This window comes from Aquila chrysaetos, chromosome Z (genome assembly GCF_900496995.4).
Source record: "Aquila chrysaetos chrysaetos chromosome Z, bAquChr1.4, whole genome shotgun sequence".
In the NCBI taxonomy this organism is placed as follows: Eukaryota; Metazoa; Chordata; class Aves; order Accipitriformes; family Accipitridae; genus Aquila; species Aquila chrysaetos.
This window is the reverse complement of record NC_044030.1, coordinates 25,023,071-25,049,473: the sequence shown is the minus strand read 5'-3', so window position 1 is coordinate 25,049,473 and position 26,403 is coordinate 25,023,071. Positions and strand designations below refer to the sequence as shown.

Sequence of the window (26,403 nt, the reverse complement as noted above, 5' to 3'; positions counted from 1 at the left end):
TGTTCCATTAAAATAACAGTAAGGGTTTAAGATATTTTCATACAATATTTAATCAGTTTGTAAATAAAGTTTATTAATATAATAAACTTACTGTGTGTTTTGCAGAATACTCAAACAGTATGATCATCCTAATATTGTAAAACTTATAGGAGTTTGCACACAACGACAACCTATTTATATTGTTATGGAACTTGTTCCAGGTAATTTTTTTCCTTTTTTTGCAGCATGCTTTCATAGGTATTGTTTCCATAATGTAAAATGTATTGTTTTCTATTTGTCTTTATCTGTATTCTTATGACTGATCTCAAAAGTCACCCGTGTTGTGAATCTTTGGAAATATTAGGTTCTGCTAGCTTTGGAATGGAGTGAGCTCCACAAATCTGTTGTTTTTCTGTAGCCATTCAAGACAACAGAATTTGCTGAACTTAGCTCTATCTTCATTTACCTCCTGACAAGATATTACATGGTACGTCCTTTAACAACAGAGTTATATAGTGAATGTTAAGATGCTTGTATTTAAAGTAATTTCACACCCGGGTAATGTTTCAATTTTAATAACTCGGATTTTGGTCATCTTTGGTAATATAAGAGGTTTTTTCTTTACCAGAATATATCATTTAGTTTATGGGTTGCTATTAATTTATTTTTGGAATCTTGAACTGATGTTATTCATCAATGGCTGGAGAGAATTTCAGATTGTTGGGATGATATCAGCTTTTGGGCAATTTTACCTTTTTGTTGGTTTTCTCAGCAGCTGGAAAATGTGGCGGTTTGGTAGCCTCCAGTACTGCTTAATATGAAACAGTGTATTTGTTTTATATACCACTGGATTTGTCTTCAAAATTATACAGCAAGCTGTTTTAAGAGCTGTTTTATTCATGAAGACTTAGATTGTTTGTAGCTCTTGAGTACTGGCTTTAGTACAAGAGCACTGATGAAATCTTTGACCTATTGGAATTTTCTGCCTTTATTCAATTAGATTATATTAGATTATTTTATTTGTACGTATGATTAACTTTATTAAAATGAAGGCTAAAAGCAGTGTCCTGGGTTTTAAGGCATACTTTGGTAATCAACTTCTCCAGACATCTCTGAAGATAAAAATAAATCCTGATCTTTTAACACCTTTATCATTCTGGTTCAGGGTTTTCAGAGCCTAGGACAAGTTGTTGAAACATACTAATACAATTCAAGGAGGAATTAGTGAGAACCTTTCTCTGATTCTCATACCTATTTTGCAGTCCAAGTCTATCCAAAAATTCTTCTGTCTCCTGGCTTTGAATTTGCAAGAAACTTCTTCATTCTTATCCTGTTTTGCTGCTCTGTAAATTCTCTGGCTAGCTTCCGTGCCTGCCTGCCTGCCCTCATAAACACTGTAGTATGCTCAAGCCATCACATTTTTCCGTATTCTTTTACACCTTGGCTAACACACCATGAGACTGACCAAATCAGCTAGAAATGATGAGGATGGCAACTCTGAAGAAGTTGGCAGAGGAAAGACAAAACACTTACTTAGATCAGTTCAGAGAAGCTGTGATTCTGATGTTACTGGTTTTCTGTTTTCTAATGGCAAGTTTGGATGAGATTACCTAAAATAAGAATTAGTGCTCTGATTTGGTATTTAATGCTGCTGTTTGAAGAATGGAGTAGTGGTAGGCTTGTTGATGTGCACTCAACACTTAACTTTCTCAGTACCTGCTTTGTCTGTGTTTTGTCTTAAATGGGTTCATGCTTGAAGGTGTTTAAGCAGTTTAACTCTGACATTCTTTTTAATAACTAAAAATGACATGTTTTAGCTTAGAATTGTATCCTGTAAATGTATGGCTGAGAAGGCATATAATTAATAAATGTCTGACAGGTTTTTCCCTGAGGAAAAAATTAGAAACATCTCCATAAAATATGGAATTTCTCCTGTGTTTTCTGAGTTCTGTTTAATGTTTGCACTTTTTCTACTGGTTTTATATCCCAAATACATGTAAGCTGTACACTTGCTATGTCTTTTGAGACCACTACGGTGTGGCTCAGTAGCAGCTAGTTCTGCTTTTCATTCCAGATTCAGATTTCAATTCAGATTCTTAATTTGTTCAGGTATTAAAAATGTATTTTGAAACTTAGCACTTTATGTGGAAAGGTGCTACTCTGTTAGTGATTCTGTCATAAACTGTCTCTGCAGAGAAATCTTTTTCCTCTGTTGCAAATGTAAATGGGATTAAAAACTATGCAACTGGATAAAGTAATCAGTGAAAACAATAGAGAAGGTGGCAGATGCATATTTAAGCATCTGTGCATCCATTGTTACATGCAAAAATAACCCAGATGTTGCCAAGAGATAACAAGGAAATAAAGCAAGTTGTCAAAGACAATTATCCTTGGTAGGTAGATCCCTCTTCTTGGTGTGTATGTTAACATAACAAGTGACACATGTCCTAAAGTAAGAATCACACTGATAAAGAAATTTCAAGATGGGTGATGTAGCAAGGATTAACTGAAATAATAAATAAGGTAGCAGAGCATGTTGCAGATTCATAGGCAAAGTGAAAAGGTAGATGAGAAATTATATATGTTAATGAAAAAGAACCGTCATTTACTTTCTATTCACTTATTTGCTGTTGGTCATACTGATCTCACTGTCTATGTCCACCCAGTGTCAATCCATCATAGATTACTCCAGTACAGAAAGACTTGATTATCTTTTTCACAATTCACCACCTGTCAAAAAATGAGGGAAACATCTTAATGTAATGCGTATCTGTATGATACAAATCCTCTTTAAGGGTTGCATATGTGGAAAAATACATCCTATCTCCCTGCCATTGGCTGGGTTGCTAGGGGCCCAGTCTCTTCTCTTCTCAGTCTTGTCCTACAGGTCTTTCTGCAGGAACCTCTACAGGTGGGAAGGGGAGGAACGTCCTGTAAGCAGAATGTGGCATCTTTTTCTAGAGTTAGTTGGGACAAGGTTACTCCAGTCCTTCTAGCTTCTTGGACAACATCTAATGAGAAAAACAGTCCTTTAAACTGAGAAAGGAGAAGGCTTGAAAAGACAGACCTTGTCTTAAACGTGTTCATGCTTGAACACAAAAACTTACAGTTTTTGTTACTGTAACCGTATTTTTATGATGATAGCATTGATGATGACGAACTTAGGATGCTTTATCCACCAGATTGAAAAAATAGGAGTAAGAGTCTTAATGATTTTTAAAAATTAAGCTGCGCACGATTCTTATATTTTAACAAAGATGTGTTTTACAGTTGTCTAACGAAATATGCCCAGTGACCATCACAACATAAGCTTCTTTCTTGCATTTTAAAGAACATTTATCAGGCAACTTGCATTTTAATATAGTAAAAAAGCTACTGGAATATTTTTTAAAGAGCTGAGTGCTCCTGTTTTACAGGTAAGCAACTGGTACTATTGCTCAAGACATTTAATAAATAATTTCTCTGAATACAGAGGAGCTTATTCTGCTAACTGTTTATTCTTTGTGACACACATACCACAAATAAAAATCTCAGTAAGTTGTGGTGGCTACCTCCTAATAAGAAACCCCAATCAGTGTTCTAAAGCGCATTATTTGGGAGGTATGTGCTTCTGTTTTGTGTAGGACAGTATTTATTTACTGTATAATTTAGATTTATTATTGCTTCCTAAAAGCTATTATTCTAATTGATAAAAAACAAACTAATTAAAATATTCTCTGTCATATATAAACAGAAGCTAAAATGCATGCAGCAACAATATCCTTCATATATATATGGAAAGTTACATGTATAGAAGGGATGTGACATAAAACTGCCATTCAGGAATTTAGAATCAGAGTTACCAAAAAATAAAATTAATGATTTTTGAAATCCTAAGCAAATTGTTCTGCCTCTGCTCCCCTCAACTTCCCAAAATTGCTAAGATAGCCATTGAAATTGAGTCAATGAGTCCTTAATTTTTTTTCTTATAAATATTTTATATATTTGAAAGTTAACAGAGTTCTATAGAAAAATCTTACTTGCAGGCTTAAGTTATGCTAGCTAGCTGCTGTGAAAAAGCAATTTAGCAAAGTAGGTGGTTTCAAAATGTTGATTTGTGATTGCATAATGGATAAATTTGTAATAAACTTTAAAGCACTCTTGCAAATAATTAATTTTATTCTTTTTTACCTAAATGACACTGAAATATTAACTAAAAATAATTAGTGCCCAGATCCTTACAAGGGCCCAATGCTGAAATTGCTGTGTGGCTTCTCAACTACCATGTAATAAAAATTAACCTGAATTTTACAGTGGCAAAGTTTTTTTTCTGTGAATTTTTTAGTAGACTAGGAACAGAGAAAACAACTCTCTTTGGAAATGATCTTTGTTACAACATTTTGTTAATGGAGAACTTCTCACAGAGATTTCCTCTTCTTGTTTGGTAGTTATGACTTTTTCTCTGTGACAACTGTAGTTACCAGTTTGAAAATATTAAGACTGCTAGAAAGATAGAAAATTTGAGGAGCGCAATACTGATGCATTTATATGCTGATTTTTTGCATGCATTTTGTGTTCCTGATAGAAATTGGACTTCTATTTCTTTTTTGCTGTACACTTACCTTTGCTCATATTTTCCGATTTCATGTTGCTAGCTTCTACTCTTCACATTCTATTAGGACTCTTTATTTAGGATGGGCCTGAACAATGTATATGCGCATGCCTTCTGCACTCATGTGGTAAGTCAGATGTGCTGGTTTCTAGGTACAGACCCTCAAGTAATCTCAGCTCCCTAGGCACGTGGTCTTGAGCCAGAGAGCACATGGTATGACATCCAGAATTAGTGTAATTTCGTGTAGAGTTCTCTGCACAGTGAGCCACACCATCTAATTTGTTGAGCATTTGCTGATCTTCTGCGTAGCATATGCACAGTAAGTAGGATGCATCCAGTGGAAGACTGTGTTCTAATAGTAAGCTGTTATTCAGATAAGGAGCCTGTAAACTTGGTTTATGACCCCGGGCTTTACCTTGCAGCAATACTTGGAGAGAATACAGCATGTAAAGTCTCCCTACTGATTCTGACTCCAGTGAGGCTACTGAATAAAGAAAAAGAGTATTTGACTGCCAGTTTCTTCTTCTGTCTCCACTGCCCAGGAGCAAATTTCAGATGCTGTGTTAGCACATGGCTGATGAGAACTCCATGCCAAAAAGGCATGTTTTATTTTACAATACAGTGAAGTAAATCTTACTGTAATTGCAGTAAATGCAGGGAGTTTTAAATCCTGCATTGAAGGAATAGAAATTATTCAGATCAGCTCCAGGAGAAGCAGAGTACAACTCTCAACCAGATGTATACTGCCCAAGTACTTTCAAAAGTTCTGCTTAGAAAAATTATACTATTGGAACCTGTTAGTATTATGAAGAACTCTGATAATCGTATAGGTTGCTATTCTTCCTTTTTTTCGTACTACTTTATATTGAAATTTTGGCTAAGATGGTTTGATAAGGTTTGTTGCAAAGGTGGTATTTGATGGAGTTTTTTTTTCTGGTATCTTCTGATCTAAAAATATGAATACTGCATTATTTCATGACATAATACAGTAACTTTTTAATAATCTGCTGTGATACATTTAGAGTGTTCAGGTTATCCTAAGAAAGACAGAAGAAGTTAAAGTGAGAATTGCTAATGAATTGCAGGAAAAGAAACCCCATATGTTGTGATTTGAAAAATGCTTGATGTTAGTATAGAGCCATGAGTTTGTATTGTCATATGGACTTGACCAACCTGATGGAAAAGTAATGCGGTAAAGGTGGGATACTGGTCTTAAAATTGTTCGGTGAGGGTTGCTGCATATTCGAGACTGTGAATGCAGTCCTTCACCACAGGAATTTGGTAAAGCAGATAAGCCTTTGTCAGGGATGGTTGCCAAAAGGAGGAACAGCAGAACTTTGTGTAAAAGTATGGTTTGTAGTACAGTGTAAGGAAGCATGTAACTTTCTGTGATGCCACATCAATCTAAAAAACTGAGCATTTTACTCATCTTTTCTGGGTTAATTTATTCATTTTTCTTTGCTCTGTGCCTCTTTTCCCAGTGGATTTTTTGTGCTTTATCCTGTGTTGTTGACCTTAAAACTGAAGAAACGGAGGTAATTATGAGGAGCTGCTTTGGTATTCAGAACAGGAAAAGAACAATTTGCTGGTGTCTCTTAAGGCCACACAAGGCATAAAGGAGTTTTCATAACAGTTCTTTTTTAGCAAATTTAGATGATGATCAGAGAGACTGCCTGGAACACTGCTAGCATTATCTGTAAGCTGGCCAGAGCCCAGACTGATAACCTGAGACAAATGGATGCTGGATTTTGATAGGGTGTAGAGAAGATTATCAGGAAAATGGTGAAGGCCTTGACAAAACCTGCTTCCTGTTCTTTTCTCCTTTCAGAGTGAGCTCAGCATCTTTTCATGGAAAAAGACAGGAAAAGAAGAAACTAGAATACCCTTCTCTTTTACCCTTCCTCACTATATCTTTCTGGTCCCAACTTCTCTCTTAGTGATCATGGATCTTATTATCATATTTCTATTTTGAGAATAAGGGATTTTAATTCACTGAAACACTCCGGATCACTTAACTGTGTTTTCATCTGCTCTTAATTTATCATGCAGTCTCCCATGTAGTCAAAAACAAATTGCGGGAGTCCCTTTAAACTTTGAATGTTTTTTTCTCATGCTAGGTTTAGGGGAAAAAACAAATCAAAATCAAATGTAATCTGTAAGATGCAAAAAGCAATCCCAAGCCACAAAATACTTTCTTCTTCTTTATGTTCATTTCAATCAACTTGAATTTTAGCTTGCCCTGAAAGGAGAATTTAATCTAGATGTAGGAACTTGGCATGTTCATGAACTGTGTGTTCTATAGTGGGGCGTTTTGAAGATAGATGTGTAATCCTGTGGTGCAGTTACCACTTCATGCAACTATTTCAGCAGTTTATCTTGTAGAACCTTCAAAGGTACCTGTGTCCCTCCAGCAGAAAGAGTCTGCACAGGTTGTCAAGATAAGCACCATCATCACGCCTGCACCACATCTCTCGGGAAGGATTTGTCCAATTGACAGTAGATGCAAAAATCTGTAGATGTTCCAATGATTGATTCAAGGTAGTAGAAGGAAACTTGTAGTCACATTTTTTGTGACCTAATCCTTTTAGCTGTTGGACTTTTTATTCACAAGCTGATAGCCTACTTTCTGTTTCAGGTTTCTATATATTTAAACATTTTTATAATCAACATAATTAAAAATACATCTCCAGAAATATTTTGAAATCATTTTCTTTTTGCTAAGTCAGGCATTCAAAAATAAGCAATTAGAGAATCTGGCTTATCTGTTGAGTCTTAATTTAGCTTCCTCTAGCATATATGTTATGATAATATAATAAATTATGAGGATATTACATATTACAATATTATGAAAACTAGATCTCCTTTCTGTACCAGATCCTTACTTCATAGAGTTCTGAACAGTTTTCCAGGAGTTGTTTCTTGTTTCCAAATCCATTCTGTGGCCATAGACCTTATTTAGTCTATTCTATCAGTGATCTGCTCTGAGTGTGGTTCCCACACCCCCTCCCCAGTAGGCATTTCTGGACATTTTTTATTCTAATACTAAATTTGATAATGGATACATGGTTGCAAAAAAAGCAACTCCCTACTTAATTGGACACAGTTTGTGTTCCTTGTTTTATTTAGGCTTATGCTGACATACTTTAGAGTAGATTTGCTGAACACTTGCAGCTGGAAACAGGTTGAGCTATGCTTGTACATATAAGCAGCTATGAAACATCCAGTAATCTAATAGTATGGGAAGGTTGTCTGAATTAGGTTTCAACTATGTATGTTTGGCTTCATATGTCACATCTAGACATATGTAGCTACCTTTCAGAGTGGAGTTCAGCAAGGTCGTAATATCCATCTTTGCAACTGGATAAGGTAACCTGTTCAGATTTGTGCTGAATCATTTGGGATGCAAATTGCCTATGCCATTGATGCAGAAACAATTCAGAGGTGACAGGTTTTATTAGCTCAGGTGCAGCACTGCTTGATTTCAGCCACACTGGCTCCCAGGCACGTTCAGAAAGAGTATAGCCATTTCTGTAGTGCCTGTAACAGGATCTGATAAGCCATTCTTAACCCAAGCTCTGGGGTTACCTCTGCATCCTGTTCATGCTATCCTGCCTGCAGTTGGGTTTGGTCCAGCTTGGCTTACTCACGCCATCTCTTCTGAAATTAAGGTGACTCCATTGCTACTTTCTGTATGCTACAGCACTTTTTACTTCCACAGGGCATATTAGATCAGAAGCATTTGCCAATAAAGCCCAGTATTGTGCCTGACCTATCAGGCCCTCTTTTTGGCCTTTGTTGGAAAAGATGGCTACACAGCATGAAGTGGAGGAACACCTACAGATCCGTTATAGCTGGTGCTAAGGTAGAGCTGGTACAACCTTCTGTATCTTAACTGACTTTTATGGAATTACTCTTATTTTCTGTATGTAGTGATACTTTAGGGTATAGCACCAAACCACAGCTGACTCCATGTACTTCTGCTGTTAGTTGCACCAAAGCCAACAAGCACATTTATAACCAAAGTCTCAGTGCTGAGACTGAGGTATGTATAATTTTTTTTTTGATGTGATGTATGATATCCATATTATCTGAACTTTTCTGCTAAATGAATTATCATCTTGAATAAAGGAGAGTTGATGCTAAGACTAGCTGAAGTATGTGTATGCTATGGCTTACCTGAGCCTAAGGTTAGCCCTGCTGTCTCTGAGGTGCAGCTGTTTTCATACACAGTCCTGGAATGCTGATCGATGCTGAAAAAAATGTTAACTTTTAGTTTCACATTATGGGATTCAGCTGCTGTGTTTTCTACTTTGTATCATGGGTTTTTTTCTGTTTCCTTCTTCTAGAGGTAGTGAGATCTCTACAGAGACCATTCAGGTTTTTTTCCAATTGCTTCTCTTCAGAGATGCCTTAAAACTTTATTAAAGTTTTGCATGATCTGCCGCATTGGTTGTATTGTGCATCCTCAGTAGCTGACTTTTGCCAGCAAATTTCAGACCTGTGTCCTATCTTATAGTCACATCCTGAATGTTTACTGCATGCTGTCAAAAGTCAGTGCAACCAAAAAAAAACCAGTCAGTCACATTATAGACAAATTCAAATTAGAGATAAGGTGCAGATTTTTAACAGTGATAGTGACTGTCTGGCTTTGTGTTCCATTCAATTCTTCTTTTTTTGTCTAGTCAGATAAGTTATCTGGCTCAATACCCAGCTGTTGCTAAAGCCACCTTCTGTCTACCCTACTGTTTCTCTTCAAACAAATATGTCCCCTGTCTGTTTCTCTAGTTTTTGTCTTTTACTTTATCCTTTCCTCTTGCATTCAGCTAAGCTTCCAGCTTCCATTTTTCTTTGTCTCTGCTTCTCTGCAATGTGCCATGCTTCTGCCTCTGCCACCTCTCTCTTGTTGGGCACATCACCTTATGAACCCGATAGACACCATCCCATGGATTCCTTCTCTCCATATATATGTCCAGCTTCACCCTCTCCCTCCCAGCCCTCTTGTAGTACACATGCACATGCACACATACAGACCCCATTTCTTCTTCCCCTCTTCCCTTCTTCTTAGTCTTGTACATTCATGTGTGCCTCTGCTGCCCTATTTGCTACGTGGTTCCCAGCTGTGAGGATATTGGGAGAAGAGGGGGAACTGTCAGATTCTTTCGTTGGGGTGCGGGTGGTGGTGATTAAAAATTCCTTTTACCTTAGAGCTTCTCTATTTGATAAAACAAGACCAAAGCTCCACTATACATTTTTCTTTTATTGTAACATTTGATTTTATCTTTTCAAATATTTTAGGCTTTGATGATACTGTATTTTGTATCAAAATTGTACAAAAATAAATCAGCAAGTAGATGGAACTAGAAAATCTGTTTGAAAACTGAATAAAAACAACCAAACATAAAAAGTCAGCAAAGTGTTTTGGTAGCTGCAAGAACTTCTGTATGCATCTTACTTCTTTAGTTTTATTTGTTCATATTCCTTCACATTATTATTTTTGCTTTACCTAGAACAACTTTCAAGTTAAATATCTATTATTTAATGTGTCTGCATTTAAAAAATGTTCATTGTTTTTCTTTAGATTAAAAAACCCGTATTCTTTATGTATGTTCTGTTTCACATGGGCTATCACGACTTTGGAATCCTTTTCAAGGCTAGTGATTATTGTTTTTTAAGCATAGTACAATTATAGGATTTAATGAAACAAAACTGAATGGAAGACTTCCTGGGGGAAGATGATTCTCCTTTTAGTTAATTTCTGAAGTAGGTTGTATCTATCCACTCATAATCCTATGTCCTCATAGCCACAATACCAAAACAGAGTCCAAGTAGTCTGGGCAGGATTATTTTGTGCAGCACACAGGACAAGGGATGCTGGCTATTGATGTCTCGCTATGATTTCTGGTTTCTTCTTGAGAGATCATAGAATCATAGAATCATAGAATCATTTAGGTTGGAAAAGACCTTCAAGATCATCGAGTCCAACCATCAACCATGCCCACTAAACCATGTCCTGAAGTACCCCATCTGCTCGCTTTTTTATTACCTCCAGGGATGGTGACTCAACCATCCCTTGTCTCAACTTGAGGCCATTTCCTGTCGTCCTATCTCCAGCCACCTGACAGAAGAGACCAACACCCACCTCACTACAACCCCCCCTTCAGGTAGTTGTAGAGAGAGATAAGGTCTCCCCTCAGCCTCCTCTTCTCTAGACTAAACACGCCCAGCTCCCTCAGCTGCTCCTCATAAGACTTATGCTCCAGGCCCCTCACCAACTTGGTTGCCCTGATGATCACAGACTTGATTTTGGACAGGCTTTTATGCCATTTGGGAATAAGTAGTTAATGTGGTAGGATCACTGACTGCACACTCTAGCTTGTTTGATCCACCTTAAATCTAAGGCGAAGTTGCTAACCATTGTCAGTATTTTCCTCATGTTGAATATCACGTCCATAGTCTGCCATCCCGTTAAAAGGAGGTGAAATAGTACATATAATGTGTTGTAACCTTCATCTCAACTTCATTTTATAGTAGTTATTGTGCTAGTGAGTCATCTCCATTGTGGTCTACTCACAGGTCTTCTGCTAAAAAGTCATCTGCATTGCAGTCCCAGTGCAAGCAACATCTTCTCTGTGTTTACCTGTTTGTTGCTGTTTATCATGTCCTTGGCTGTCAATGCACGCCATTCTTTTAACTCTTGGGTTTTTCTTTGATCTTTTGTTTTCAAATACATGCATTTCCACTGATACTTCATTACTACCTTTGTTAATATTACTATAGCAAAACTTTGCATGATTATAGCAACTTTTGTTTGCTTTGCTTAACAGAAATAATGAAGTTCTAACTGGATTTCACATTAGTACTCTGTAGGCAGTTGAAAAACCTTGGGCTTACTTACAGTTTCTGTTACTACCTATATAAAATTAAAAAAAAATAAAAAAGTGAAAGCTCTGCATTGCATACATACAAATGATCCATTAGTTGAAAAGTGAAGGCACACTATTTTAAGGAAAATGAGTGCTTCAGCATTTCTAAACCCTTACATTTTTAATAGTTTGTCAAATAGCTGCTTACTTTCTTAAAAAACTATCTTCTAGAATTGCTACAAAGGCATGTTTACTATTTTAAATTCATAGTTTTAAGTAGATGTCTTTGGGTTCATTTTGTTGATAATGTATATGGGATTGAGATACTGGGCAAGAAAGAAACTCTAAATTTCTTTCTGTATGTTAGTCAAAAGACTGACCATATGAATCCTCAAATTTATAAATACTTAAATACAGGTGCAGATAAAGGTCATTTAAATAATATTATAATAGCTTGTAAAATAATTATGAATATTGAATCATGGAGCTCATCTCTGTTAGGTGACCATTAAGTGGTGTGGCCAGAAGCATGCTGCATCTGCATGATTAATATGTGTATAAATATAAGAACAATTAAGTGGACTCTTTAAACAAACTGCTACCTAACAAGACTGTTTAGTAAAGGAAATTCTCCCACTTTATTAAAACTTGTATGTAAATAATAATATATATAATTCCATATCATTCTTAATAATTGCTATTATGTTAACACATTTATTAATATTTGTATGATTATTGTTTATAACATTAAAATGGTGTGATACTATATAGATATAATATATAAATAACGTGTGTCTATATATGTAGATTTCAATAAGGGGGAGATTTCCCACCATAATTTCAAAACTATATTTTAGTTATGTTCAGTGTCAATACTTATTATCAAAATAATGCCAAGAGTGCCTAGAACAAGTAGGTAGGTACCATTTTGGGCACCAGCTCAGGAGAACACTGAAGTATGTACTCACAGTTGATTGTAAATGCCATTAAAGTCAGAGATTGCCATAATTAAATATTTTGTAAATGGATTTAACATATTTCATTGCTATTTCTTCTATTCTGATTTCTTCTCATAGATCACAGATAGTTGTTTTTTCTCTTGCAAAACATTAGCTTACTTTGTGTGTGCCATTAAGTGAACTGTTATATTGCCATAAGATACTACTTAACATACAGCATAAAGTTTATGCTATAAAATATGGCCAACACTAGGAGATGCTGCTATGTGGTATTTTCGCCCTCTTAAAACTTCTGCATGTAATGAGAAATAGTTCACATTCACATGAAGGACTGTTTTCAGGAATCCAATTATAGCAGGCTACTCTCATAGAGCTTCTGCTTATGTATACATTTTATCATCTACTTAGTAAAATAATTCCATCATATTAGGCAGACACTCCAGTACTGTTATTTATCCTCCTGTAAACCCAAAACAGGGAGTCGATTTCTGCTTGGTGATAATACTATAATGGTCTAATTATTTCTGTAGTACTTAGAGTGGTTGGACCAAACCTCATTTCCTGCTGCTGTTGTGTGCCATTAACTGGAGTAACAAGTAGCCCTGTAGAACACAATGGAAATTCCACATATAAGAGAAAGCATTACTTACTATTGTGTACTCATCTAGTTTTGTTTCAGTTGTTTCATAGCCTTAATTGGTCTGTTTATTTCATTTCTATCAACAGCTATTATATTGGAGATAATGCTCTGACACTATATGCTGCAAATAGTAAATTAGGGTGTTTTATATTTAAACTTGTTTTAAGAAGCACATTAAAATATTATGTAGCCCCAGTTCTATGCTGAAGGGTTTGTAGTGAAATCCTCTTTAACTCAGCTTTGAAGGTATTCATGTGGATTCTTTCCTGTGAAGATGAATAGCTGGAACATTGGCCACAGTAGACAGTAAAAGTCAGAATTTACTAGTAATTCTGTTAGTTAAAGGACAGACACTTAAGCCTATGTTGGTATCACAATGATGAGGATAATCAGATTTAACCTGAAGTTACATATCTTGCACAGAATGAGATGTATATCACTATGCTCTTGTATTTTGTCTGCAACTAACAGTGCTTTCAAATCAATGTTGAACAGAGTATTTAAAAGACTTTTTTGTCATCTCTATGCAAAGACAGATACAAGAAAACAGAACTGCTAGTGAAAACATATCTTTGCTGACTTTTTTCACTATTGAGACTCTGAGACAGATTAAGATAATTTTAATAAAACTGTGTTTTGATGACAGGCATAAAATACACTGTATACAGCTCGAGTATACTGTGCTGGTTTTGCTCAAAACTCTAGAAGTTCATACCGTACATGCCAAACACTGAAAATTAGCAGGTCTAAATCACTTCCTGATGGTATGATTGCATTGGGAAGTTACAGGCTTGTGCTCTGCGAGTTTCACATACTCTGATGTAAGGAACTGAGCAGCTTTTAATCCTGTCCAGAAATGAACTGATGAAAATTAGGATCTTAATCTGATTGCCTGAGCGTATTAGAAACACATTTATAACATGTATTGTTTCTAAATTTTTTAATGGATATGGTTAGCTTTTCTTTTGATACCTTGTTATCTTTAGTGGCTTGTTATTTGAGAACAGATTTTTTACTCTTGATTGTGGAGAGCAGTAACTCATTTGTAGAAAGAGTTTATACAAATTGTGAGGAATATGAATTTAGACTCACACCGATGTTGTTATAACGCTTTCTATAAATAGACCTTTCTTATTTAGAACTTGTTCCTTCACTTTTAGTATGGCTGCATGAGAAGGTATCTTGGTGGGTTTTTTTTTAATGTATCAAACTGAGCTTATCTGTCTTTTCAGTTCTTCCTGCAGTAAGTTGTTAGAAATTCTCAGTCTTCAATTTTGGAACATTGGTTGATCAAGGGTAGGGTTTTTTTTGGATGGTCTTATATGTTTTTTCTGTAAGCTTCCTTGATTTACTGTTCTCATTAAAGTAATGCCACAATTTATCAAGATTGGAAGACTTTCACATTTATAAAGGCATATAATCATACTTACTAATTAAAAGATGATTCCTATGTACAGAGCAGTGAGTTCTCAATATATAAACAAAATGATTTTCATCAGCTTGTTTTTATGTGTTGGAGGGGGGAATTGCTTCAAAATTATTGTTAACTGTCTGCTATAACCAGAATAATTCTGTTTACATGTGTAAGAAATGACACATATTTCAATGGAGTGTTTATCTTCCTTCTCCCTAGCAATATCTATTTTTTGCCAGTTACCAGACTATGTCAGTAACCTCTCAGATTAAAGGAAAGGTGATTGTTACCCAGTCCAGTTTGCAATAGTATTCTGTTCTTTTAAGATTCATCAGAATTTAAAATTCAGTACCCCAAGATACACCCAGTCAGGCTTTGGAGATTTAATGTGTGTAACTACCTTTTGTAAAACAGAAGGTATTTCAAACTGGCTTTAGAGTCAAGGGCATCCAGTCAGCTCTTGATTTTCTATCTGTGTGTTACCCAGCATAGGAGTAAAGGGCGTTGTGGGCTCCGTGCATGCCAGCAGCACTATTGGTGTACTTGGGATGCAGTATTTGCTTGCTCACCTGAGGAGTTCTGGTTGGCCCAACATGAGAGCATTCACTGCTTTGTGAGTAAAAAAGATCACTCACCTTTGCTTTCATCATTGCACTTTAACAATGTGTTCTGGCAGTCTAATTTTAAGTACGTAGATGATCCATAGTTTTGGATTATGTGGTTTATACAAACCCTTTGTAACTCTTACAAATTGAAAATAGACAGTATATGCCCTAAACACACTCTGGTTTGCTGTTACATGCACTGCTTTTTAAAAACTGCCAGAAATTTGTCACTGAAGAAAGAATGTATTGGACAATTTTATTCAGCTATTTAATTAGAATCAGAACATTAAGAAAATTGGAGGTCCGTATCTAGTGATGTACCCCAGGGGTCAATACTGGGTCCAATACTGTTTCACATCTTCATTAGTGATCTGGATGGTGGGGCAGAGTGCACTTTCAGAGTACTTGCTGATGACACAAAACTGGGAGGAAGGGCCGATACATCAGTCATGCTGCCACCGAGAGGGACCTGGGCAGGTTGGAGAAATGGGCTGACAGGAACCTCATGAAGTTCAACAAGGGGAAGTGCAAAGTGCTGCACCTGGGGAGGAAAAACCCCAGGCACCAGTACATGCTGGGGACTGCCCAGCTGGAAAGCAGCTTGGCAGATAAGGACCTGGGGGTCCTGGTGGACACCAAGTTGAACATGCACCAGCAATGTGTCCTTGCAGCAAAGAGGGTTAATGGTATCCTGGACTGCATTAGAAGTGTTGCCAGCAGATCAAGGGAGGTGATTCTTCCCCTCTACTCAGCACAGTTGAGGCTACACTTGGAGTACTGTGTCCGGTTCTGGTCTCCCAGTACAAGAGAGACGTGGACATACTGGAGAGAGTCCCACAAAGGGCCACCAAGATGGTGAAGGGACTGGAGCATCTCTCATATGGGGAAAGGCTGAGGGAGCTGGGACTGTTCAGCCTGGAGAAGAGAAGGCTCGGGGGGATCTCATCAATGCATATAAATACCTGCAGGGAGGGTGACAAGAGGACGGAGCCAGGCTCTTGTCAGTGGTGCCCAGTGACAGGACCAGAGGCAATGGGCACAGACTGAAACACAGGAGGTTCCCTCTGAACATCTGGAAACACCCTTTCACTGTGAGGGTGACCAAGCTCTGGCACAGGTTGCCCAGGGAGGTTGTGGAATCTCCCTCCTTGGAGATATGCAAAAGCCATCTGGGAATGGTCCTGGGCACCCAGCTCTAGGTGATCCTGCTTGAGCAGGGCGTTGGAGCAGATGACATCCAGAGGTCCCTGTCAACCTCAACTATTATATGATTCTGTGAAAATAGAGGGTTTTCTGGCTTTCATGTAAAATTACTGTGTTTACAAAAAAAAGGAATCAAGCAAAAATAGAATCAGTGGGTTTTATTTATCGTTTATCAGGTGTTTATTTTCTGGGAGTTTTCATTAAGGGACGCCCTATAAAGCCATCATATCCAGATCGTTTGTACTAAAAGCAAGATGAATAAACAAAGCAGTTAGCCGTTAAAGTGCTAATCCAGTTTACAATTACTCCAACTTAATATTTGAAGGGTATTGGAGTTACACTTCATAACCGCAGACCTTTTTCTTTAATATTCTCTTATTTTATTTCTTACACTATGAAATATAAATAGAAATGGCCTCCTAAGAAAATCCCATATGAAACTTTTAATATATAGTGTCTTCTCACACTGCTAAGAAAGGCAGTACATAAAATTGTGTAACAGTATATTATTTGCAAAGTTACAAGAAACAAAGACCGGAGCAATGGCTGGCTACACATTAGCAAATAAATACTCTTATGTGGTAAGCTCCACCACGTTGATTTTTTGTCCTTGCCTGCAACAATAAAATACATTTTAGAAAAAATCTTCATTAATAGAGTTACATCAATCAGAATGTGGCATCGCAGTGTTTATATAATGTCTGTTCTGCTTTGTCCTAAATCAGTTCTTCAGAAACTTTTTTTACAAACACAAATTCCCTTTTGGAAATCCTCCACACTGACCCTTTCCCCTCCTCAGACAACAGGACAGCAACTTTGTTCCTCCAAGGAAAAAGCCTGTGAAGTCACAGTAATAGTTGTTTACGTTCAACTGCCAGTGTCTAATACGCAGTTAACATTGCCCAAGAAGTAAAACACTTCGTTACCCCTCCAAACACATGAGTGTAGAATTTAAGAAACACCACTGCAAATGATCAATTAAAAATTAATTACTCTCATGTAACTAATAGGACCTAACCTCTTTATTCACAATTTTTATAAACACCTACAGCAACCATTCTGTGATTAGAGAAATATATTTACCACAAATTATCAATTATTTTTGTCAACAATTTCATATAAGTCTGTATTTAATGTACACTGGTGAAGATTTTGGGTGTATCAAAAACATGGTGTGCAGCTTTCACTTTTAAGCACCTCGTATTTAAGGGGAGTTAGGGAAACTGCATTTTGAAAGGTGAGTTCCTTCCTTTTTCTTAGGCTAGCCTCAAACTGACAGGTTGAGGAGAGCAGCTAATAGCTGCATTTTGTTTGGTCTCATACCCCTAATGAGAGATAAATGTGAGTATCCTGTCTGTTGTGTCTTACTGTCCATCTGTCTGTTTTTCTAGGAGGTGATTTCCTGTCCTTTTTACGAAAAAAGAAGGATGAGCTAAAAACCAAACAGCTGGTAAAATTTTCATTAGATGCTGCTTCTGGTATGGCATATCTTGAATCTAAAAACTGTATACATAGGTAAGGAAGATTTTTTTTTCTCACTATTGCAATTTGAATCATTGGAAATGCTAGCTCTTAAGTGTATATGGTGCTTATTATCAACAGGAGTGACCCCTACAATTTTAAAAAAAAGACTACACTTTTTCTGAAAAGGTCATTATTGCTTGTCTAATTCAAAACTGTTCTGTTCATTTGGGTAAAAATAAGTACTACATTATTCGATCTGTATAGTTTGTTGCTATTAATGCGAGTTAAAAATTATTTTTTTTCACCATAATAATTTGCATTATAAGGAGCATAATTCGTATGGTGACAATGTATCATGGCAAAAAGCAATCTGTGAGGCTTATAGCCTGTCTGAAATTTACACATACTTGCATGGCCAACAAAGAAGTTAAGTTACATTTGGTGTGTGTTTCAGAGGAATCCACTGGTTTCTCGTATAATAAAGGGAGAAAAACTAGAATTCTGTATGTTAAAATATTAATTGCCTGGACTGCTTTCTCTAAAATATAGAAGATTATCAGGCATTATGCTCTTGGAGTACCTTATTTCTGTTCCTACCATTCCTTTTTGTTGTTTCTTATCCAGTTTGATTGTGCCATGGCGCTGCTTAGACTCAGTTTGTGTCAAAGGAAACATACTTAATTTCCACCTATTTTTCTCTCAGAATATCACAGTATATACCCTGCTACAATGATATAGCTGAAATATGAGAAATAAACATGATGATAACCCACTTTACAGGAAAATTATGAAGAACAAGTTTTCATTTGTAATATTGATGACTTCCGCTTTGTGTTGTAGAACATTTGTAGGTGAACTGTGTGCCACTTCACTTACATAATCAGGCCATTTGATATTTAGCACTGTTCTGATGAATGCTGTTATTGGAGTCCTGAGTGGCATTTCTCTTAGATTTTTATCAACAGTGAATTGTTCAGCTGCAGTCATGCAGGTCAAGGAGTAGATTTATCTTTAAAAACATTCTTTCAACAAGAGTAAGCTCAAAACCTATTTATAAAATCCTACAGTATTGTTGTAAGTGTCATTTATGTATCTTTTGCTCTTTTTTGTGTTCAACTTGATATAAGGAAGCTTAAATGGAATAGTAATCTTATGCTGTTTCCAAAACGTGGAAAATTATTCTGAAACATTAATTGAAACACTTCTGCAAGATCATGATATATAAGAAACATGGAATTAAAAAACCTAACTCACAGTATAAAACTATGGAATATTCCTTTGGGGAAATCCCAGACAAGTATTGTAAGCACCATGGGGAAAAATAGGATTAAGGTCCCAGCATTCTGTCATGGTAGAATGTGTTTCAGCCTGGCTCTGTTTGCCAAGAAAATAACAGCATAAAAATCAGAGCAAGTAACAGCATTAGTGATTTACACTAGCCTCATAAATGCTCTGGTGCTTAATAATTTCTGTAACTGTCAGATCAATGTTAAATCAGAAATACCTGTTTACAACTCCTGTGTTCTTAGAAAATAAAACCAAGGGGAAAAGTAATAGCTGAATAACTAAAATTTACTATTATTATTGTGTAATGTCTTAGCTGGTAATTGCAATTACTGAAAAAGAATATGGTATTTATCCTTTAAATGCTAGTGTGATGCCTGCAAAATAAAAATTTTAGAAACAATTATTTTTGGAGAAGTGCTCTCTCCACCCCCCCTTTTTCTTTTTTTTTTAACTCTGGAAAAAAGGGTATCCTTGCTCATCTATGCGTATTAGTACTGTTCTAACTACTATAGATGAAAATGTGGCTTCAGTGTATCTCAGGGCTGGCGGCTAGCGGTGAATAGGAACAACTATTCTTAAGGTGTGTTTAGAAAGCTAATGGTGATTCAAAGAATGTATTTCAGTGAGAAGATACATGTAGCTATGTCTTACCATATGAAGATTTCATTGTTTCATTGTTTTCAGTTAGAAAGCTGAATACAAATGTCATATAGATCTCAAGTCAGGAAAAAGAGCTGTAATCTGATGTGTTTTGTTAGTGCCATAGACTTGCCAATGCACACAAGCCTGGGTTACACATACTACGGTACAAATAGTGAGAAAACTTCTTTCCCGCTATTTACTTTCTGACTTTCAAAATCTTCACAAAATGTGTTTATTATTATCACAGATTGTCACAGGAGGTTATCAGAGAGTGCTACCACTTTCCTTAAAGGCAGAAACAAAATTTTTAGTAAACCTATCCTGAAGAAGACTACCGTTTTAAAGTGCAACAAGTAAGCAAACAGTATCTTCAGGAAAACCGCTTACTTTTATGAAACACACAGGTTAATAAATCAAAATATGCATTTCCAGTATTATTTTACCAATCTTATTTTCTGGGATATTCAAGATCATTTTTGCATTTATGTGGTTGGCCATAATATGTGCTTACTATATTTGTGAGATAATTCTTCTGAATTTGGTAGGTAAATGAAATAATGAAAATTTCTGGATCAGGACAACAACCAACCAAGTTTAGTGATTTTAGCAGTAATGATAGAGGGACTTCTGGGTGGGGCTTTTTGAGTTAGTAATACAGGTTAATTGGCAAATGCTTACTCTAAGAAAGTAGCCCATGAAGTTTTAAAATGTGTTTTACCAAAGGCTAAACTGCATTTTAGTAGGATTAGCATACATAAAATCTTTCTAGGTCTATTCTCTGTTTGAGGAGTTTGAGCATTTATCCAAAATTTCTGGGCACCCTGGGGGATGGCTGGAGATACATTTGTCTGGAAACCCTGTCTGCCACAGGACCACAGAGCGTCTGTTGCTTGCTGGGTACTTTGAACCTGCTGCACACTAGCAGGCGCAACACTCTTGGTGCTGTGCTGCAGGTACACTAAAGAAGGGAATGACAGGCTAGCGAGGAAAAGTCAAACTGTCTTGTGCTTTGTAAGCAAGCCTTTAGGTGTTCAGGACTCAGAACCCCACTGGAGTTTCAGCCCCTCCTTGCCCAAGCACTGAAGGTGCAGCTATGTGACTGCATGGTCTGTACAAGGAATTTGGGAGCCCTTGTTCCCTCCTTTTTAGGTCAGGTAAGACAAATTAGTCATGGCTAAAGTTAAAGTTGAGAGCATGTAGATTAGAATGGAACAATTTACTTCATTGTAAGAAGAAGTTTTAGCACTATGTAAAAAAATAGTAATTTTTTTGAAAGAGCAATAAACGTGTTCTTTTTTGTCAGAAACTTCATCAACTATAAGTGGTTCTCAGATAAAAAAAAGGTAAGAAAATTAACTAGAGAGAAAACTAAGCAGCGTAATGTTTTTTATTTTGTTTAAAAGTCCATAGGCTTTGATTACTACTGCTTAAGAAGGATCAGTAATATATAATTAGAAATAGTTTCTATTATGTAGAAATTGTTGAAAATTCTGGTTGAAAAACCAGAATTGTTTTGCTTCATGCTATTGTTTTTCTGTAGTATTCTATTTGTTGTCTTAAAGATCTGTTCAGAATCCTCACATTTTTTTAGCAATTTAGGTGACCATGATTTAGTACCATATGTATTTGACTTGATGTTAATGTCAAACTAAAGGCTTCTCAGCAGTTTATTAAAATTTTTTCTTAAAGCCACTTTGTAGTTGTAACTGCACTAGCTATACTTAGCCTTATTATTTTAAAATTCTACATAAATCTGTACTGGCTTTCTGAAATTGCTATTTGAGTCATACTTTGACTTAGCCTTTCAGTACTGAGGCCAGTGCAACAACTAATCTGCTCTTTTGTTTTCTATTTTTGTGTGTGCTATGGTGTTTCAGTAGGTGCAAATATAAAGGTAAAATTTGTCAGACTTAGAATGCTTAATGCATGTGAGTGATTATTTGATCTGCATTTTTATCTCCTCTAGCATCCAGATGTCACTTGCTCTTTGCTCTCTCTTTGTTCTGTTAAAAGAGCAGAAATGAGTGGGCTTAAAGAGAAAAAAAAGAAAAAAAGCTGCATGGAAAGATGTTATTAAAAGAAATAAGAAGAGTGGCTGAACATATACAGGAGAATGTAGTCATTTCATCTCCATTTATTTAACATGAGGTTGGAGAATTGTTTCTTGCTTTTCATTTTTACCATATGCTATTGTTTAGATAGTTCCATTTTTTCTGTTAATTAGAAATACAAGATAAGGATGGAGATGTGAAAATTTCAGTTGGTTCAATAAGCATTTATGAGTGGTCTTCTTTTCCAGTATTTGATTTGCATGTGATGAATGCATTTTTACCATAATTTATTTTTAGTTTCCAAACCAGTCCTGTGGGAGTATAGGAGAGAAGCTGCAACTACCCAATTCAGAGAATTTGGACATGCCTATTATTTGTTTTATTTTCCCCTCTCTTTACCGCCATCATTTTGTAATGAAAATAATTCAAATTATGGTAGAATTCAGTTGGAAAAATATTTTAATACTGAGAGAAGCAATTATGTGTAGGATTTCCTCCGTTTTTTATCATTTCATGGTCAGTACAACCTTTCAAAATCAGAGACAGGTCTTTAAAATATTTCTGTGTGGAAAATTGTGTACAAGTAATACATATATAATTCTAACTGAAACTAGCAGAATTTTTTTTTTTTTTCAGTTAGCTACTGTGCTCCTTGATAGTGTTCTGCACAGTTTCACTGCTTTACTTGAGAACTAGATTGATTTTTACCTTAAGAGCTTTTACAAATACATTAAGAACCAGTTTATTTTTTTAGATCATTTAATGTGAACCTCATGAGGTTCAACAAGGCCAAGTGCAACGTCCTGCACATGGGTCAGGGCAACCCCCGGTATCAATTCAGGCTGAGAAACGAAGGGATTGAGAGCAGAGGAGAAGGACTTGAGGGTGGTGGTGGATGAAAAGCTGGACATGAGCCGGCAATGTGCACTTGCAGTCCAGAAAGCTGATTGTATCCTGGGCTGCATCAAAAGAAGAGTTACCAGCAGGTTGAGACAGGTGATTCTCCCCCTCTGCTTTGCTCTGGTGAGACCCCGCGTGGAGTACTGTGTTCAGCTCTGAGGCCCCCAGCATAAGAAGGACACGGACCTGTTGGAGTGAGTCCAGAGGAGGGCCACAAAAATGATCAGAGGGTTGGAGCACCTCTCCTATGAAGAAAGGCTGAGAGAGGTGGGGTTGTTCAGCCTAGAGAAGAGAAGGCTCCGGGGAGACCTTATTGTGGCTTTTTGCTATATGAAGAGGGCTTATAAGAAAGAGGGACAAATACTTTTTTACCTGTAGTGGCAGGCAGCAACAGGACAAGGGGCAGTGGTTTTAAACTAAAAGGAGTTTATATTGAACGTAAGGAAGAAGTTTTTTACAGTGAGGTTGGTGAGACCCTGGCACAGGTTGCCCAGAGAGGTTGTGGATCCCCCATCCCTGGAAGAGTTCAAGGCCAGGTTGGGTGGGGCTTTGAGCAACCTGGTCTAGTGGAAATTGTCCCTGCCCATGGCAGTGGGGGTGGAACTAGAGGATCTGGAAGGTGCCTTCCAACCCAAACCATTCTGTGATTGAACAAATTTGAAGATGGAATATTAGGAGAGAGCTATAATAAAAGTTAGAATCTTAAAAGTGATCAATTAATAAACATTCCCTATGTCAGTTTTTCACTAAAGTTACCAGCAGTAGCCTTCAACTATGTATCTGCCAAATGTAGCGTAAGGTTGGTATTCGATTCAAATGACTTATTTTCAATATGTGCACTATGTGTGTGAGAAGATATGGACTATCTGCATTCAAGGCATTTTCCTTAGACAAATTTTCCTTTGCATTTATGTTCTGGAAGTCTCCCATGTTCTGAATTAAAGAAGATGAGTTCATTTGTAAGGTGATCATGTTCTGTGGTCCAGCTCTTCCATTTTTAGTCATATTACTACTGCTTCTTTTTACCTTAGTTTTCTAGCCCTTACAAACCCCACATGAAATTAGAAGTCGCTGTTTTGGCTTCATGCTATGAAATACTGGCTCTGTTGATGTTAATTCTGGATTTCTATAGTTTTCATTAGATATATACCATTTATATTAATTACATATAAATTACTAGGAAATACTTGCTTCCCTGTTACTAACCGAGTTTACATGATCTACTCTGCTCCCAGAACTATTTTTCATCTTCAGTCTGGTAACTGCTAATGTAAAGAATTTTGGGAAGAGGTGTCAGAACTCTTTCATAACCATGAATGCCGTAAGAACTATACTAAATATTTAAGTTAGTCTTTCCTTTCTTGTGAATCTTCTGTTTCTTCCTGGGACAATAGTTCAGCTACCACAAAAAAGATGAAAAGCAATCCTATTCAATTTAGCATAGGTGCTGTTCAGTTTAGTGTGTCAGTAGTGATTCAAGTCTCCTGGGAGCAAGAGAGTGATGGTTTAGCTTCAAAACCGAGCAGGTCTCCTTCCTAAGGAGAGGGAAGAACCTGCCTGCTTGATTTCTCTACCTAAATCCAGTGGAAGACAGGAGGTAAATACTTGTCTGTGCCTGCTTTTGGCTGGCTCCAAGCAATTCAGTGCTCAGTGGAATGGCTGCTTTGGTTGTGTTCCAAAGGAGCTTATTCTCCTTGAGCACAACACGTTTCTCTGAATACTGTGTTTCCTCCTGGGCAATTGCAATACCTAGGACCTCTATTGTAGTTCCTGTAATTTTCTGTGCTGGTGATGACTTATGAAGAAAGACTACATTTCAATTGAATGAGTTTGCCTTTCTGTAAACTAGGTGGACTGTAGTGCAAGGATTAATTTCCCATTATTAATTCGCTTTTTATGATTCATTCAGAACTGCATGTATAAAATTAAGTGATGATGCGAGATTCCATTGCTATAGCTTTCTTTCACAGAAAATACTTAATCAATTATTACTGAATCAAAAAATTCTGTACTGTTGTGTCAATAATAATCATGCTTCAATGAATAAGTCTTTCAGAGAATTATTGTCAATAGTATAGTTGAAATGCCACATAAATGTAATGAATAATCATAATTTCAAGCCTTATTTGTAAGATGATGTTTCTGCTTTATATAGAAGGATGTTTCCAAGCATGTTTTTTACAATACGAACATTAGAAATACTTCTATTCTATTTAAAGTTAAAACCACAAATGGGAACTTTGATGAAGAACTGTTAGCTTCTGCAGGCCACTTCATATAGGTATGTTGTTAGTGTTAAAAAAAGCCACCAAAATTTATTCTGTCATATCTATAAAATAATTTTTAGTCAAACTTTGAATTTGATTGGCACATTACAGTACCATGTATTGAGCTTTTATTTCTTGATATGGACGTGCTTTATGCAACCTTCCATGTTGCCTCTTGAATAGCAAGCTTTTTTCCACTAAAACCAGTATTTCCACTGACTATATTAGATTATAAAGATACTGTGCAGTTATAGCATCGTGGGTTTTATACGGGTTATTGATTATTTTTATTTGGTCTACTGCTCAGAAGAGGTACTAATGGAAGAACCATTACAAATGCATAGCATTTATTTGGACAGATTATCCAGATTGCAATTATACAGGAAAACTGCAGAAGCCTTCCTTCTCCCAGCTCTGTTGTGGGTAGCTGAAGATCTGACTGCTGACTGTTTCCAAAAAACTTAAGTTCAAAGAGCAGCTCTTGGGAGTCCTCTTTGTGGCTAAGCAAATTAAGGAAATGCTGACTGTTGCCAAAACAGTGCTGCTGGTCCTCTTGCAGCGCTGCTTGGCACTCTGCTTTTACTGCAGGCAGGGAATGTTGCACCCGTCTTAAGGCTGCGGTGTTTGCTGATGCTCTGCTAATGCTGTACCAAGGCACTTGGAGTCTTCAGCCTGTCTCTGTGCTCCAAGGGTGCAATGCTGTTGAAGAAGTCAGCCTGCACAAGATCCTTTTTTCATCAGTAACCATTAAAACTGCATTCCAGACCATAAAGTAGGAGTAGCCTGCACATGGGTCAGGGCAATCCCAAGTACAAATACAGACTGGGGGATGAGTGAATTGAGAGCAGCCATGAAGAGAAGGACTTGGGTGTGTTGGTTGACGAGAAGCTCAACGTCACATGGCAGTGTGTGCTTGCAGCCCAGAAAGCCAACCATATCCTGGGCTGCATCAAAAGAAGTGTGATCAGCAGGTTGAGGGAGGTGATTCTCCCCCCTCTACTCTGCTCTGCTTTCCTGAGACTCCACCTGGAGTACTGTGTTCAGCTCTGACACCCCCAACATAAGAAGAACATGGACCTGTTGGAGCAAGACCAGAGCAGGGACACAAAGGTGATCAGAGGGCTGGAGCATCTTCCCTACGAAGACAGGCTGAGAGAGTTGGGGTTGTTCAGCCTGGAGAAGAGAAGTCTCTGGGGACACCTTACAGCAGCCTTCTAGTACATAAAGGGGGCCTACAAGAAAGCCCGAGAGGGACTTTTTACAAGGGCATGTAGTGATAGGAGAAGGGGTAACAGCTTTAAACTGAAAGAGGGTAGATTTAGCTTAGATGTAAGCAAGAAGTTCTTGACTATGAGGGTGGTGAGGCAGTGGAACAGGCTGCTCAGAGAGGTTGTGAATCCCCCCTCCCTGGAAGGCTTCAAGGCCAGGTTGGATGGGGCTTTGAGCAACCTGGTCTAGTGGAAATTGTCCCTGCCCATGGCAGGGGCGGTGGAACTGGAGGATCTGGAAGGTCCCTTCCAACCCAAACCATTCTATGA

At 37.1% G+C, this 26,403-nt stretch overlaps 1 protein-coding gene across 10 annotated transcripts in view; it reads left to right on the top strand.

Moving 5' to 3' along the window:
• The window catches only part of FER (FER tyrosine kinase), a 204,697-nt gene that overhangs the window by 127,249 nt on the left and 51,045 nt on the right, over nt 1-26,403 (top strand). For 9 of the 10 annotated variants that reach the window (XM_030003736.2, XM_030003742.2, XM_041120640.1 and 6 more), the window contains 2 exons: nt 106-200; nt 17,646-17,769. In XM_030003736.2, coding sequence (XP_029859596.1) covers nt 106-200; nt 17,646-17,769 — 219 coding nt within the window. Of the gene's footprint in view, nt 1-105; nt 201-11,394; nt 11,427-17,645; nt 17,770-26,403 lie in introns of those variants that run through there. The other variant, XM_030003743.1, reaches the window with a different exon arrangement.